The sequence below is a fragment of the Simochromis diagramma genome, unplaced genomic scaffold (assembly GCF_900408965.1).
Source record: "Simochromis diagramma unplaced genomic scaffold, fSimDia1.1 OVJJ01000208.1, whole genome shotgun sequence".
In the NCBI taxonomy this organism is placed as follows: Eukaryota; Metazoa; Chordata; class Actinopteri; order Cichliformes; family Cichlidae; genus Simochromis; species Simochromis diagramma.
Window position 1 is genome coordinate 389425 of NW_024386789.1, and position 15291 is coordinate 404715.

A 15291-nucleotide genomic window follows, 5' to 3' on the forward strand; every position below is an offset into this window, starting at 1 on the left:
AACGTATTAAATTCATATTTTTTGTAAGCATATTATCACACTAGTCAGTGATTGTGCTGTAGATAAAATCAATTAACAAAGTGAAGGAGATGGAGTCATAGTGTGATATTTATCATTTATATCTTTTGTAATGAATTAAATGCTATTTTTAAACAATCATGCGGTTTTAGTTAAAGTTTACCTTTATAACTTTAACCCTGTCTAGACCTGCCTATTACTGTTGCTGAGATATTCACCATGAAACATTCTGGAGAGCTTCAGCTGCTGGTTTGCTCTTAATGGCTGTCAAAAGTGCCACATTTTCTTATGTTTGTTATGTAGTCTAGACTGCACGGTAGCATCCATGCTGACAAAAGTTCAGTGGTGTAAAGCAAATGTTGCCTCAAAGTAAAAAAATTCTGTCATTATCTGCTCCCTCCTTTGTCTGTCAAACCACCTTTGAGGCCGACATGAACAAAATGTAGAAAGATTTCCTGTAGCTGTAAATCAGTCTGCTAATCACAGACCTAGAGTTAGTAAGCTGAGTTATGTAAATACAAAGTTTACATTAAAGATAACCATCAATGTGTAGTACTCTGCAAAATGTTTTCGTTTCTTTATATCTGCTCTGAAGGAGTCTGTGGTGGTCATGAACAGTAGTTCTCCAGATTTTCTGAAGGTCTTTCAGAGTTAAGCCACTTAACACTGACCTATAAATCATTTAAGCATAAAAATAGCACCTAACTCAAAGGATAGTTCAGTGTTGTCTAGACGTGACAGACAAACAGTTTTAAATGATATCTTTAGTCTTTTGTTACTAGCAGCATCTTGCAACAATACAATTTGTTTCCATTTCTACAGTCATCGCAACAGAACAGAACACAAGGCAGCCAACATCCAAAGTAGCTTTGAATGTCCTCCAAGAAGTCTGGAGAACTCTTCCTGAAGACTAGTTAAAGAAATAAATGTGTTCAAATTATTCAAACTCTGTTTTTGCATGACAAGCTGTTACTTCTGTGTATGTTTTTCCACGTTTCAATGACAAACTGAACCCATTTCCAGTTTTCTTAGGAAAATATGAAGAATACTTGAAAATGTGAGGTGGCTCAAGACTTTTGCACAGCATTGCAGCGTGGATGTTTCTACTCGGGATTTCTCCATTTTTAAGGTTGCCTCAGTGTTCATTATCATTTTAACGTACTCTATCACAGCTTTTATACATAAAAGCGTGATTTCCATTATGGACACATTCAGTATTATGTGGGTTTGAAAGGGACGCGGTTCATTATTGAACCACAGTTTGGACGTTTGTTGATTTGCTTGGCAGTGGGGGGGCTATGCTGAAGTTCATTTGGTGGATTTTTAAATCAGTTTCTGTTTTCATATACTTGAATCAAAGCTGTATTTTTTGTGGTAGGCCACTTTAAAATTGAATTTTCAAAAGCTGTTCTGCTCTCTCTTTTGTCTGTGCAGTCGTTTTCTGCTGTGAAAATGGAAGCCGACTCCCCCTCTTTCTTGTAATAGGCTCATCTTTTCTTTTCTTTCTGCTCCCTCTATCTCTCGTGAGTCTGAATAAAGCAGCTAATGGCGCATAGAAATGGTGACTGCACAGCTACGTCTATAGACTCTTTCTGTTATGTGCTGCAATATGTAAGTGAAAATACACATTTACAAGGGTTATTGTAAAGCACCGTCAAGAGCCTGATGACCAATATGTGAACTGCAGAATGGCTGTTGCATAACAGCGGGTCGTTGGTGTGTTTGACATTTTCAAGAATATAGAAATTAGGTTACATATTATAGTGTTGTAACTGAAATTAGATTTAATTATAGATGGAGGTCCTAAACTGTATATCGAACTTTTGAAAATCAGGACATGCTAGTCTAACTTATCTTTGTGTTGATACTGATGACAACCATGGTGATGTGTCTGCAGGTGTATATCCGCATCCTGGACAATGAGTGGAATGTGTACAGGCGTTACACCGAATTCAGGGAGCTCCACAATCATCTGAGATCACAGTTTCCTCAGGTGGACACCTTCAACTTCCCACCCAAGAAAGCCATAGGGAACAAGGTGAGCTGATAGTAAATATAATGTGTGTCTTTGTCTCACTGTCAGCCACCTCAACCCTCGCTCTGTCTCTCACTTACCCACTTCAGCAATGATGAATTGTGTGTCCCTGCTAAGCTGTTTGGTAGCTGAAATGTCCAGTTTCACTTTGTTAATCATTGCTCAGTTGCCTCTGATAAAACTGTTGTTCACATCTGTCCATAACTTTTTCATTAATCCTGCAAACAGACACACAAATAATACCAAGCAACAACCAAAAAATCAATTACAGCAGAGCCGCAGAAGAACCCAACACAACCTGTTACAGAAACACATCACAGCAGAATCACAGAGAAACGTGCAACAAATGAATCGCAAGCAAAAAACACAAACCAGAAAAACTGAACTCTAAACATGTCTGTCAGTATGAATCTTCAAAATTTGTGAATTGAACTGAGCTAAAGTGTAAGCATATAAAAATATCAGAAGCATGACATTTCTCCCTCCAAAATATTCTTAAACCAAAATGAAGAAGACAATAAAAACTGTACAAATAATAACAGCTGTTTATCATAAACAATTAAAGTGCATATTTACTATAAATCCAGAAATCTGTGTTTGTCTGTCACCTTTTCATATGAAAAGGTGACAGACAAGTGTGATGTGGTCAGTGCAGTATGATACAGTATGATGTGGATCGGCTGCTGTTAAGAAACACAGGCAGTGTGTTCTTGGCCTCTTAAACAAATGTGTATTTTTTGTTTCAGAGAAAGTTTCTTGGAGGTTCGATCCAAATAAAATCCCAAACGAATTCATTTGATTATAGGAAGCACTCCTACTGAAATATATTTCAATATATTGTGCATTAAACCCCATAAAAGAGGTCTTTCCTTGCATAATGTTCATAAATTTTTATATCAGACTGTAAAAACTGATTGGAGCCTTTTAAGATGGTAAGCTCTGTAGAGGGGAAAAAGGCAACCTTAACAACCACATCAGTTTATCACTCCTCCTCTTTTACCGGTTTCAGCTGCTCGCCTGGGTTCTCAAAGCTTGTGTCCCTTCTGTCTGGTTGGAGAGCCCCCACCTTTCTCCTCATCGCACCATTCCCTTACTCTTCTTCATCCTGTTCTCCACTGTCTGCCTACAACCTTTGGGGGATAATTTGGCTCTGACCTCAATTCTGTGGCTGGTTGGATTTAGTGCTGCCACAGCCAAAACGATGCGGTGTGACTTCCCACCTTCAAAGACGGCGCACTTTCATGGATAGAAAGCGGACCGAACGCTGTGTTTTGAGGCACTGCATATGTAAGAAGAAGAAGCAGGAGGCCATCAGTGTGTGTGTGTGTCTGTCTCACATTGTGATGTGGTATCATGTGGAAGTGCACGTGTCTATCAAAGGCCTTGACAGTTGGTGTCATCGTGTTCTGGAAAGCTCTTTGAAAGCCCATTACAGTGCAGTCTGTGTGAATTATTGGTTTTTACCATCTCCTGAAAGTCGCCCATCATGACAGAAAAAGTAGTCCAGGCTTTGTTACACTCTGAGCACGTTTTAAAGCAGGGACACCACTTTCTTCTTGAAGAGAAACACATGCTTCCAAAAAAGTTCGGATGGTAGATGTCAAGAAAAACAGAATGCAATGACTTACATATTGTTTATTACCTATATTTAATTGGAAGCAGCACATGAGTAGAAATGCTTTTGTTTCTCTTTCAACAACTGTGAATCGACATAGAGACGAATTAGTGGTTCACACACTACAGAACTCCAATGCTTGGATTTTATCCCCATTTTATTATTTTGAATTTGACACCAGCAACCAAAAAGTTGTGTCAGAGCAGATCTTTCTCACTCTGTTACCGCGCTAATGTTAAAATACTTCTAGAAATTGTGAAAGCATAGTCCTTTAGGCTAAAGAGGAAATGGCTCATTCAGTTGGTATCGGCACACAAACGTCAGGGAGGGTGTTACTGGACTCAGTGCGGTAACTCTCATATGTGTGAAGATTTTATGAACACCGAAGTTTTTGGAGCAACATTTACTGCAGTCTAGGCAGAATTTTTTAGGAAATGCCAAACCTAGTTTCTAAATGTGTTCCAACAGCAGTGAAAGAGTGCAGGTGCTAAACTGGCCTGGCTGCAGTCCAGACTTCTTACCCATTAAAAGAAGTGTATTATGAAGCAAAACAACGAATGCAAGACGGCTTCATTCCCGTATTACCATGTGCCCAGCCCAGTTTTTAAAAAAAAAAAAAGTGTTTTCTGGCATTGTTGATTTAAAATGAGCCTTTATTTAGTCACAAATCCAGCATTTTCTATGTTGCCGTTGGATTATTTTGAATCAGATATGCAGTTTAAATGATTTGCATATATAATATTCTGTTTTTATTCAAAATCTGAAAGTCTTTGACCTTTTGCTTGCATTAAATGTAGTTGTTTCATATTAGTTACATTTTGTTTGACCTCTGTTATGTCTGTAAATTTCATTTGATTTGACCATTTATGCTAAAATCCGGTGTTCCAGGCACAAAGGTTGGGAGAGGAAACAGAGTTCAAAGTCTTTGGTCTTGACTAAAATCAAATGCAGCAGCAGGCGGAGGGATGAACCGCTTCAAAATATGATAAATATTAAGTGGTTGTTAGTGTTTGTGTCTCTGTGTACAAGCAAAGCAGAGAAACAACAAAATGTGTGCGTGTGTCTGCGTATGTGTGTGTGAAAGTAAGTGCATGTAGTTTGTATATGGCATTTAGTTGTGTATTTATTGTGTATTTGTTCCTGTGTACCTGGTTGTATCAGTAAGCAGCAGGCCTGCCGTGTTGAGTTTCCCTGTTATTTCAGTCCAGTGAGCGTTTGTTTCTGGCTCCCTGGGAGTACTTTGTAGTTTTTGTATCAGTGATGACCTCAGGTGAAGTACAGAGCAGGGCTGCTTTTGAAAACAGGAATGGAGTATATCAGCGCGTTTACTCAAACTCACACCCTGGATTGAATAGTTCCAAATTGAAATAAGAAAATATACTGTAAGCTGAAAAAAGATGTGTACCTTCTGGATACATTTTGTTCTAGTTGAAGTTAAATATATCATAAAATGAATCATATATTGAACAGAGATTGGTGTGGCTGTACAATCATGTGCTTGCTTAGCTGTAGCACAGTTTTCTACATGGAGTTGTCATAAGGCACATGACTTACTATAAAAAGTCATGTGCCTTATGTCTAACCCCCTCATAGGTACATGTGTAGCAATAATCAGCATTTAAACCTTATTTATTTTATGGTTAATGAAAAAAAGAACAAATTAATAGATAAGAGCTTAATATGTGTACATATAAAATGTGTCAGTATCCAACTAGCTAGCAGAAACATTGGGCTTAATCTCCTGATATGGTGTGAGGTGAAGTAGCTGTCTGTCCTGTGGTCAGAGCATCTGGCTTAAAGGAAGCTGTAAATCTAGCTGAAATGTAAAGATTATGTAAATGTTTTGCAGTGTCATTTCTTGGGGATAAAATATAATAATTTCCCCTCTGAGTCATGTGTCATTATTGGTGATTACCACTCAATGCTATCAGAATATGTAGTTTTACTTTATTAAACAACAGTGGTTTTCCCAGAACAATTGGCTATGGAGGGATTAAATGTCATAAGCCACATGCATGGAAGAAAAAAACCTGAACTTCATTCCTACAGTGAGGAGATCCTTGGTCCTTTATGCTGATGGGGGCATTTTGGCCTTTATAGTTCACGTTTAGAACTTTAATACTCTAATGAAACATTTCTATTCTGATGGGAATGATATATTCTAGCATAACAGTGCTCCTATCCATAGGGCACTGAATAGACCACCTTGCATTTAGCAGACAGATGCTTTGCCCTCCAGACAAGCCCCAGAGGCCTGAAAAATCAATGTCAAGGTGTATTAAAGCTGTTTTGGATGCGCGTGGAGGCACCTTACTCTAAGACAGCGTATTGTAGTTTGTCCTTTAATTTGTCTCCTGTCTGTTTACAATGCCAGGACTTGATTGAAACGCGCATTCACAAACGCTGCCAGTCCATCTGTTTTTCCTATTGTCTGTTGTGCTTTTAGTCTCATTCAAGGGTTCCACCATCACAGACACACTTTGCAAATCCAAAGCGGACTTTGATACATACACACACAGAGCCTCACACCATTATATCCAGCTAATGATGGAGAAATGTTAATGTTAGGAATAGGGTACTTGGTGTGTTGCAAGGGAGAGAGAAGGAGAAAGACCTTCAAAAGCTCTTTATCTGCACCGTGAATATGCGCTCTGCTGTGGTTCGCTGTGTTAGGGATGAAACACAGCGGCTGTCAGTGAATATCAGGTAACAGAGGAACTGGGTGAATACACACCCCTTACTAACTGTATTACATGGCTCCTACTCTCTGTTTCATGCCTGTTAACAGGAGCGCACATAAATGCACACACGTGACTGACAGTTCAGAGAGACACGTTTCTGAAGTTGTCAAAGAACATCAGCTACGCTATGGATTTATGTTTGCTGGGAAACTTATGGACGAGTTTTTGATACATACTTCTATCATGTAACAGCTAACCCTGCATGTGCAAGTATGTGCCTGGCTTTTTGGGCAGTTAAACTAGCACCCTGATTGGACCACTTATGTAACTTTCATCTGCCTCACATAAATCATGTGGGGGTTTTTTTTTTTTTGTCTCTTTTAAATGTGATCACTGGCTTTTTCCTGTCCAATGTCAGGCTGCAGGTGGGTCATTACTCTCTGACATAATCACTTTAAAGATTCACTGCACAGTGAATAACAGAAGTTTACTTGATGAATGCCTCTTACTTCACTAAATTAATTACTCTAAAGCTTTTACATGTAAGTCCTACCTTTGCGTCTTTGTTCTAACAAGGTCCCAAGGAAACGCAGGATTGATGAGGCCAGGAATAAACAAAATAAAGACTGTAATTACATCCTGGAGTCTTGTTACATTTAAGTTGCATAACTCTGACTCAAAGTCTGTTAAAGTAGGCAAACCTAATGCAGTAGGTTTACTTGCCTACTACATTTCTCTTTCAAGGTTTTTTGGTGTCTTCAAGAGATCGTTGATTATGGCAAACATTAATTAGAGATTTTAATATTGTTCATGGTATCTTCACCTTTAGTGTCAACACCCAAAGTCAGTGCTAGTTTGGACCTGATCAGTCTTTGTTTTCATTCTGTGTCTCTTCAGTCCTGTTATTGAGCTAATGCGACACCCCCACCGCCCACTCTTGCATCTGCATATGCTTTAGGTGAGACTGTCCAGCTGTTTAACTAAGTAAAACAGAAGATGTAACACACATGCACGCTCTCTGCTTATGACAGCCTTTAAACAGCTGATTTGTCAGGGACCAGCCCACGCTTACAGCCTAAGTGTTCCCTGTTCATGTCTGTCAGCTTCCTCCTCCCTTCTGCTAATGTTGAGGCACAGAGGAGGCAGAGTGATGACATCAAAGAGACATTATTATCAGACCCCCAAATCTTTTTTTTCTTTTTGGTTTGTTTTTCAGGGCTCAAACAGTCCAGGGGTGAAATAGTTTCTCTACAGCAGGGAATTCACAAATATTTTCCATAGGAAGGTTCAAAATATGTACTTTTATAGGATATAAACTGTAAACTGATTTACTTCTGAGGTTCAGCACCTTCACAGTTTTGGGATTTTCTGAAATGAGTAAACCAACATGCTTTGCCTGTTATTTCTGGAAGCGTAAATGAGCACGAGCCCATGAATGCCTGTGAGGAAAAGTTATCCTAAAGTTTGCACCCTTTGAAGAGCTATGAAAACTTTTCCTGCAGATGAGGTCAGAAAACAGGTCTGATAATTGTCAGGGTAGCTTGTTTCAAGCGTACCCTGGCATTAATAGTAGGATAGTTCCCCTGTGGTCATTGAGCATTATCAAAGTACTAAGAGAGCAGTAGAGGTGGGTAGTCACTTTTAATCCTACAGTCTGTCAAGATATACACACAGCACTACACTGGTTATTAGAAAGGCAATTAAAAGCTTTAAGAGTATCTCTAAAGTGTAACTTAAGAGCTCCTTAAAAGCTTAATTTTTGATTATATTCACTGATTTTAATTCTTACCTTGTTGCAGTAAAAACAGGTGTACTCAAAGGTGAAGCAGTGTACTCTGAAGCCACTGTTGTGCATGATTAGAAGTGCAACAGAGCTGAAACTTTGAACCAGAGTACACAGATTTCATGTGTGCTGCTGATTAATGGCACTGAATCTCCTACAGCATGGGGTAGGTGGGAGATGTGGTGTTTCTCTGGCATCAAATGGTTTAAGTGATTTTTAAGTATCTTGTGTTCTGCCTGCAACTAAAACCATGCAAGCGGTCTCTTTATATTGTCCATGACCTCTGTTGATGCCAAATGTATTCAGCTCCTTGCTTATGTATAAAAACTACATCTTTAAGATACAGCTGTGAAGTTATGGTTCACGCTGGGTTTCGTGATCGTACCTCAAATCTGCAGCAGATATTAGCCAGGTCATGAGCTTTACTCATTTATAGCAGTGTGTGATACATTAAAATGCACAAAATGCTAAAACAGTCTGATGTGAATTCAAGGGTGTGAACAGTGATCACAATCATTCAACGTTTGTTTAGGTTTCCTGAAAGTAGCATGGCCCTTGGTGGCGGTTGGCCCATCTATGCATACGGTGACAAAAAGTGAGTAGAGTGCCGAGGCCGGCCTGATTAATTAATCAGAAACTACACACTGAATTATTAACAAGTCTTAGTATGTTGTGCTCACATATTATGCAATATGCATGTTATATGCTTTTAATTATGACAAAGGAGACGTTGTGAAGGTCTTGCATGGGCATTCTTGAATTGCATGCGATGTTTTATTCATGATCCGGACCCGTAGTTTTGAGAGTGTTTAAACAAGGCATCAAGAGAGAAGCCTCTTCAGCCCCACTGTGGTCCAGTGTGGGCTGACTTTGTGGAACATTTTGACCTTGTTTTGTTGCCAGCATGTACCACTGCTGTCCTTTCTCTTAATTCAAGTGGACTGCAGGCTAAATCAGAGCCCAGGTTGATGTTCTTCTTTAATGTGATGACTAAGGGTAGCTCATTATGATAATTTTTTTTGTTTCACCTGAGTAGGTAGTGCTGAAAAACCTTCTTTTCCAGGAAATACCTGATAGACACCAAGTGCCAGATGCTTTCAAAGCACTGTGTTTAAATGTTGCTTCTAATAACTATGCGAATTGCTGGGAGAAAAAAACGGCATTGCCTGAGGCTTCTATCATATAAAGTCCTTAAATCTGCCCTTTCTCTCTTTAAAAGGGGGGGAAAAACCACAACAGGAATTTATTTCATTGTAAACACAGTAATTCGAGATTCTCAAGCAGGATCGAAGTCTTGGTCAAAGGCATTGATTTTATCTCAGGGGGGTAAGAATGTTTGATACCGTAGGGTGTGTAGTTACTTTTCACTTCTAAATGAGTTTTTCTGTTGCCAGGCAACATTCCGTCGTTCCGACTATCTATTTAGAGTTTTTTCCTTCCCTCCTCCAGACTTGAATACCGAAAAGCTGGCAGCAAATTTACAGAGTACTTGTGGAGACCCTGACGCATATGTGACTACTTTACACTTCTGTTCCATTGGCAGCTCCTGTCTCCTGCTTATCTGTCTCTCTGGGAGGTGACATTTAGCTGTGCTGTGTGTACATATGTGTGCTATATATTCAGCTTTTCCGTCTGTCATTACATGACCATTTCATAATCCCGATCGGGGCAGATCAGCGTAGATGTCCAGTGAGAGGATGCAGAATGCAGAATTCCAATAACAAAAGATCCAGTAAACTGAATTGCAGGGCAACAACATCCACTTGATAAGACAGAGGGAAACAGACAGGGTAGGATTACAGATGACAAAGAAAAGCAGAGACGGACAATACACAGAAGGCTAATCAGGGGTGTATAATCCTGCAGGTGAAGTCAATGAGGCAGTAGAAGTAAATGCAAAACACAAGAGTGGAAGGCCTAGCAAAGCAAAGCAAAGCAGCAGACGAATAACAACCACACTGGAACAAGGATCCATAGAACATGCATGAACGTAACAGAAGGTGGAACCACAGAAGGGACTCCACAAATGTAAAACATGAACTAGATCTACGAGTTGAGAAGAGCTAAAGGCTCAGCAATGAATGAAAATCAAAATAAACCATAAATAACACTAAGAATCAAATAAACAACAAGGATTACATCTAGGGAAAGTGACAGTTAAATGTTAGCTAGTGCTGCTATTATAATGTCATGTATCTAGATTGCACTTTAAGACCATGTTGTTGAGTCGTTATGGCTCAGTAGTGGGAATTTGCATTTGCATTGCATTTTCTGACACAACCCCAATTTCTCCTGCAACAAATGACTTTAGAGACTGATTAATGGACATTGCTTGAGTTAACTACCACAGCAGAGAAGAAACAAGGGTTTAATGTTGACCATGAAAAGGACAGAAACAGGGTCGTTACTGCACTTACACTTTAGCTAATCTAACTAAATGTTTTAAGATCGCTGATCACTCACTCTAAGTCTTTGTCAGTTCTTATATCAGCTACATCATCAGTGGCAGGAGCAGTCAGATGGGAAAAGTTTGCTTGGTAATATGTGGCTAACTACAGGAGATAGTTCTGTAATAGTAAGAAGATGAGGGTTGTCCTGGTTTTGCCCTCAAAGAACCAGCTAACAGCCCAAACTGGAAATATATGGGCCAGCCGTAGTGTCACACTGACTTATACACAGTTGAGGTTTAAAAGGCATCTCTGCTCTTTATCACAGAAATGATATATGAAGGTGTAGTTATTGTTTCACTTGGTTAACTTATTCATGTGAATTAGCATGGCATTAGTTTAGTGCTGTGGTGGAACGAGCCACAGATGTCGATGTGTCGGCGCTCTGCACTGAGCAGTTAATGAAGCTGTAATGTTTTGCAGTGTTTGTGTTGTAGCAGTTGTACTATAACTTGTGGGCTTTGAAGAATCTCATTTTGGGCGACATCAAAATGTAAAACCATTTTTAAAAATCAGATCTGTCTTTTGATTTCATGAATGCGAGTCCTTCAGACCATAGAAATGAAAATTGTTGCTGTCTCCCCTTTTATGTAAATAAGGAATTTAAAATGACGGCTTGAAGGCAATGCCAAGATGCACGACTTGCTTCTAATCAGTCTTTTATTCTAGATGTACCAAACCAACGTGCTTCATAATATCTAGTGAACGGATGTTCTATAACATACAAAAATGCAAAATCTTAGTTTTGACTTTACTAAACAGTCGGTCTTGCTGCTTCTTCTTTTTTCCATCTTGATTGAACAGTCTGTGTGACACACAGTATAAAGCTTAGAACTGAGATGCTCATAAAACACCACCTTTATGTTTATATGTCCTTGTGATATCACACGAGTGTAGTAGTGTGGGGGAGCAAGTAAAGAGCAGTGTTATGATAGCAGGAGGTAAGAGGACAGATTTAAGAGGACAGCATCCGCCTTGTACCAGCATCAGTATGCCACAGTAGTTTCTGCTCTGCCCTCTTGTTCCTCTCTGCAAACAAGACACAGCACCTGGCCTCTCTTCAAACCTCTGTTTTTCCACAAGAGGATGAGTCTGTCATGATGTCCATTAGTGTTATTACTGCTCTGACATCCGTGAAAGCAGGCAGGGTGTCCCTTGTTGTGTCGACATAGCATGAAACCCGTGCTGGCGTGCACAGCCTAATCTGACACATCAGATTTACCCGCTCTTACCCCCGTCTGCTTTACCCAGCATGCAGCTGAGTTTAGTTATCCACTCCCACTCTGCTGAACTTACATACTTATCCTCTATTTGGGGCTACAATGAACTTTTTTTTAAAGTTCTCTCTAGCTGTTGCCCTGCATATCATCTACCTAACTTTTGTAGGTTCAGACAGGAAAAATGTGAAAATACTGCACCGAACGCAGCTCATATCCTCCCACAGAGGATGTTTCTTGTCACCACATTTACAGTGTTTATTGCAGTGATTTATACAGTTACTAACTCAGCACAGAGAAAAGTGCTGATGATTTTCTTTAAATTGTTTTAAGCCGAGCAGTGCTAGACCTAAAGAGGTCCTTTAGTATTTGCTGCCTGTATGAAATATGCAATAATAGTGTACTATTCAAAGTTCAGCTTAGCTTGGTTATTATTACTGTTGCCATTCTGCTGTGACTCAAGGCTAAAAAGACTACTGGTTGAAATGTAGAGATCTTAGTAACGATTAATGATTGAAATAATAATAACCAGTTGTTGTTATCCAACCTTTAACATCTTCATTCTAAACATATTTTACCACAGGACTGTCAAACATGAGGCCCAAGGGCCAGAATCATCCTGGCAAACACCGTAATTTGGTCCACTTCATGGCTTTGAAGGACTTTATAGTTCCTACTGTATTTTTTAATTGTAAATTTTTTATTGTATTGTAATTTTTTGCAACTTTTGATCCCTCATGGTCAATCATATAACACCAAGCCAAAAACGAAATAGATAAACAATCAAATGACAGGAAAGTTTGTGTTCCTGTTTTTGTTTTTTGTTTTTTCTATGGGACTACAGGAAAAAAAGGACATTTATTATTTCTGAGAAATTAAGCCCAAGGAGTTGCTGAGCAATTTCTTTCTGTGCTACAACAGGATTTCTTTGTGAGTAAAAAAATCTTGAAAAATCTGAGGGATTAAATATGTAGGTGAACTTCTTTATGCTGACAGAGAGGTGAGTTTCAGTTTAAGGGCGATCATGGCTCAAAGAGTTGGCAGTTCGTCTTGTAACCGGAAGGTTGCCGGTTCGAGCCCCGGCTCGGACAGTCTCGGTCGTTGTGTCCTTGGGCAAGACACTTCACCTACCGCCTACTGGTGATGTCCAGAGGGGCCGATGGCGCGATATGGCAGCCTCACTTCTGTCAGTCTGCCCCAGGGCAGCTGTGGCTACAACTGTAGCTGCCTCCACCAGTGTGTGAATGTGAGACTGAATGAATAGTGGAATTGTAAAGCGCTTTGAGGGCCCCGAAAAGCGCTATATAAATGCAATCCATTATTATTATTATTATTATTATTATTAAAATGATAAAATGAGCTTTTCCGAGGTTGCACACGCAAACAAGAGATAACTGGACTCAGCTCAGTTCATTTTTCTGTAGTTCACAGTAGTAATAATTGAAAAATCCAGTCATTGCATTATTGAACAATTTCAAATAAAGTACATGAAGGAGAGGATAAAAGAATAATCTAAAAATAATTAAAGTACATTTTAAAGGTTTGAGAGTGCCTCTCATGTTCAAACACAAAATCCAAACTGAGTTTGTTCAGTTTTTCAGTATTAAATCATATAATATATTCTCATATTTAATAGGAAGAATTCAAATTAATGTATGATAACATTTTGGCAAAACCGGTGAGGATTCAGTGTTTTAGCTTCCACGTCCTGTTACCTCTGTGCTAATTGATGTAATCGGAGCACTGCCGTGCGTCGCGTGTAAGATCCGACTGAAAGTGTGTATTGTGGGTTAAACTGATTTAATTTGACTTTGGGATGGGAAAATAAATGAATTCTTTTCCTTTTACTATCCATCTAAATTAATCAATTTTGAAATGTAGGACTTGCAACTCAAATGTGAGATTTTAGGTGGGTTCATTTTTAGTTGGGAACAGCACATGAATACTTACCTACGAGTCTTTCTCTCACAGTCTCCCACTTTTCTGTCTGCTCTGCACTGTCCTATCAGCATCAGTGCCACTGTTTAACAAACTAGAAGTGATATAGTTCTCAGTGAGGTGTGGATTTGTTCCCGTGAAAGGAACAAATCTTGAGTCACAATTTGTCTGTAAGGCATCATGTCGCAGGTATACAGACGGTTTCCTATCTTAAAAAAACTCCTGGAAGACTCCTGGTGTTTGCTTTGTCTTTATTTATGAGCATTTGCCATATTTATTTCTTAAGCATTGATAGGAATGAAGTGTGAATGTGGCTGCTCCTTGGAAAATGAGTTTTGAGAAAACTCACCAAGCATTCCAGATGTTTTTAAAAAAGAAAGACCGTATCACTCCTGTGCTCTCACTTTAATTGTGAGTTGTTCTTTGGATGTGTTATCACATGCTGTATCTTCTTAAAATAAAGCATTGTTTTCCCATGGTTGCATATTCAGCCTTGGTATTCATTCTTCTTGTTCAAAAGAACCACATGTGCATTTCAAGCCATAACAATTAAATCACATGTGTTTTGGGATTTGAGATCAAAAGAGAAGCAGTAGTTGGAAAAAAAAGGGAAATATTGGCCTCCTTCAATGGCTGTTTGTTCCAGTCCCAAACACCAGAGAGTAACACGGAGCATTGCCCAGGCTTTGTTCTGAGCCTTGCTGGATGCCGATTAGCCATGCTCACATTGGCCATGTGGCTCTGTGCCTCTGCCTTCAGAGTCGCACAGTGGAAGCGGGTCTGAATGCTCAGAACACTGCGCTTTATCAACATCAGAAATGAAACGACAAAATCAACACAAATAATAAATGTGGTAATCCTAAAAAATGCTTTTTATTTTTTGGATTATGCAATATCTCTTGTCAGAGCAGATTGGAAAGGATTGGACAGCCTGGCCGCTGGCAGAGAGTCAGCAGGGTGCTGTTGGTTTGTATGGATGCTAGAAAAGCTGAAAGCCATTCATCACAGAGGATACCTGTAAAGGACCTGAATCTGGCACACCAGTGACATATTTTTTCAGTTACATGTCTTTAAGTCACAATTTGCAACTCCTTACCTTTCCACGGTCCCGGTCAGCTTGTCACAACACAATCTATGTCACTTTACACATGTGCAAAAATGGACATACTTCCTGTCACCAATACAGTTAAGAAAGAAAAATGTAAATGTGTAAATGTATACAGTATTTGCAATTGTTTCTATAAAAAGGTCCTCTTTGACCTTTCCAAATGTTGAAGTTGATTTCTGCTAATGGCGTACACGCACTTTTTCCTTTATTTATTTTTTTTAATTACTTTAGGCCTCAGTTTTCACGAGCAACCACTGGTTAGCAAGTGATTGCTGGGAGTCACTAGATGAAATCGGTCACGAAGAGGAGTTTCTGTGGTTGTTAGCAGGTTTCCACAGTCACACGTAGTTTTCATGTAAGATGCCAGCTAGTCTTCAAGCACTTGCTAACTATTAGCTGAACAGCAGTAAACCTAACATTGAAAACGTCCACCTTCATTGGCACTTGGC

General features: G+C 39.3%; 1 protein-coding gene across 3 annotated transcripts in view; it reads left to right on the plus strand.

Annotated features, from left to right (window-relative positions):
- The window catches only part of snx29 (sorting nexin 29), a 146956-nt gene that overhangs the window by 120836 nt on the left and 10829 nt on the right, over positions 1–15291 (plus strand). For all 3 annotated transcript variants that reach the window (XR_005694700.1, XM_040023132.1, XM_040023133.1), the window contains one exon: positions 1916–2056. Coding sequence is in view for 2 of the 3 variants with exons in the window: in XM_040023132.1 (XP_039879066.1) it covers positions 1916–2056 (141 nt within the window). In the remaining variant the exon portion in view is untranslated. The remainder of the gene's footprint in view (positions 1–1915; positions 2057–15291) is intronic.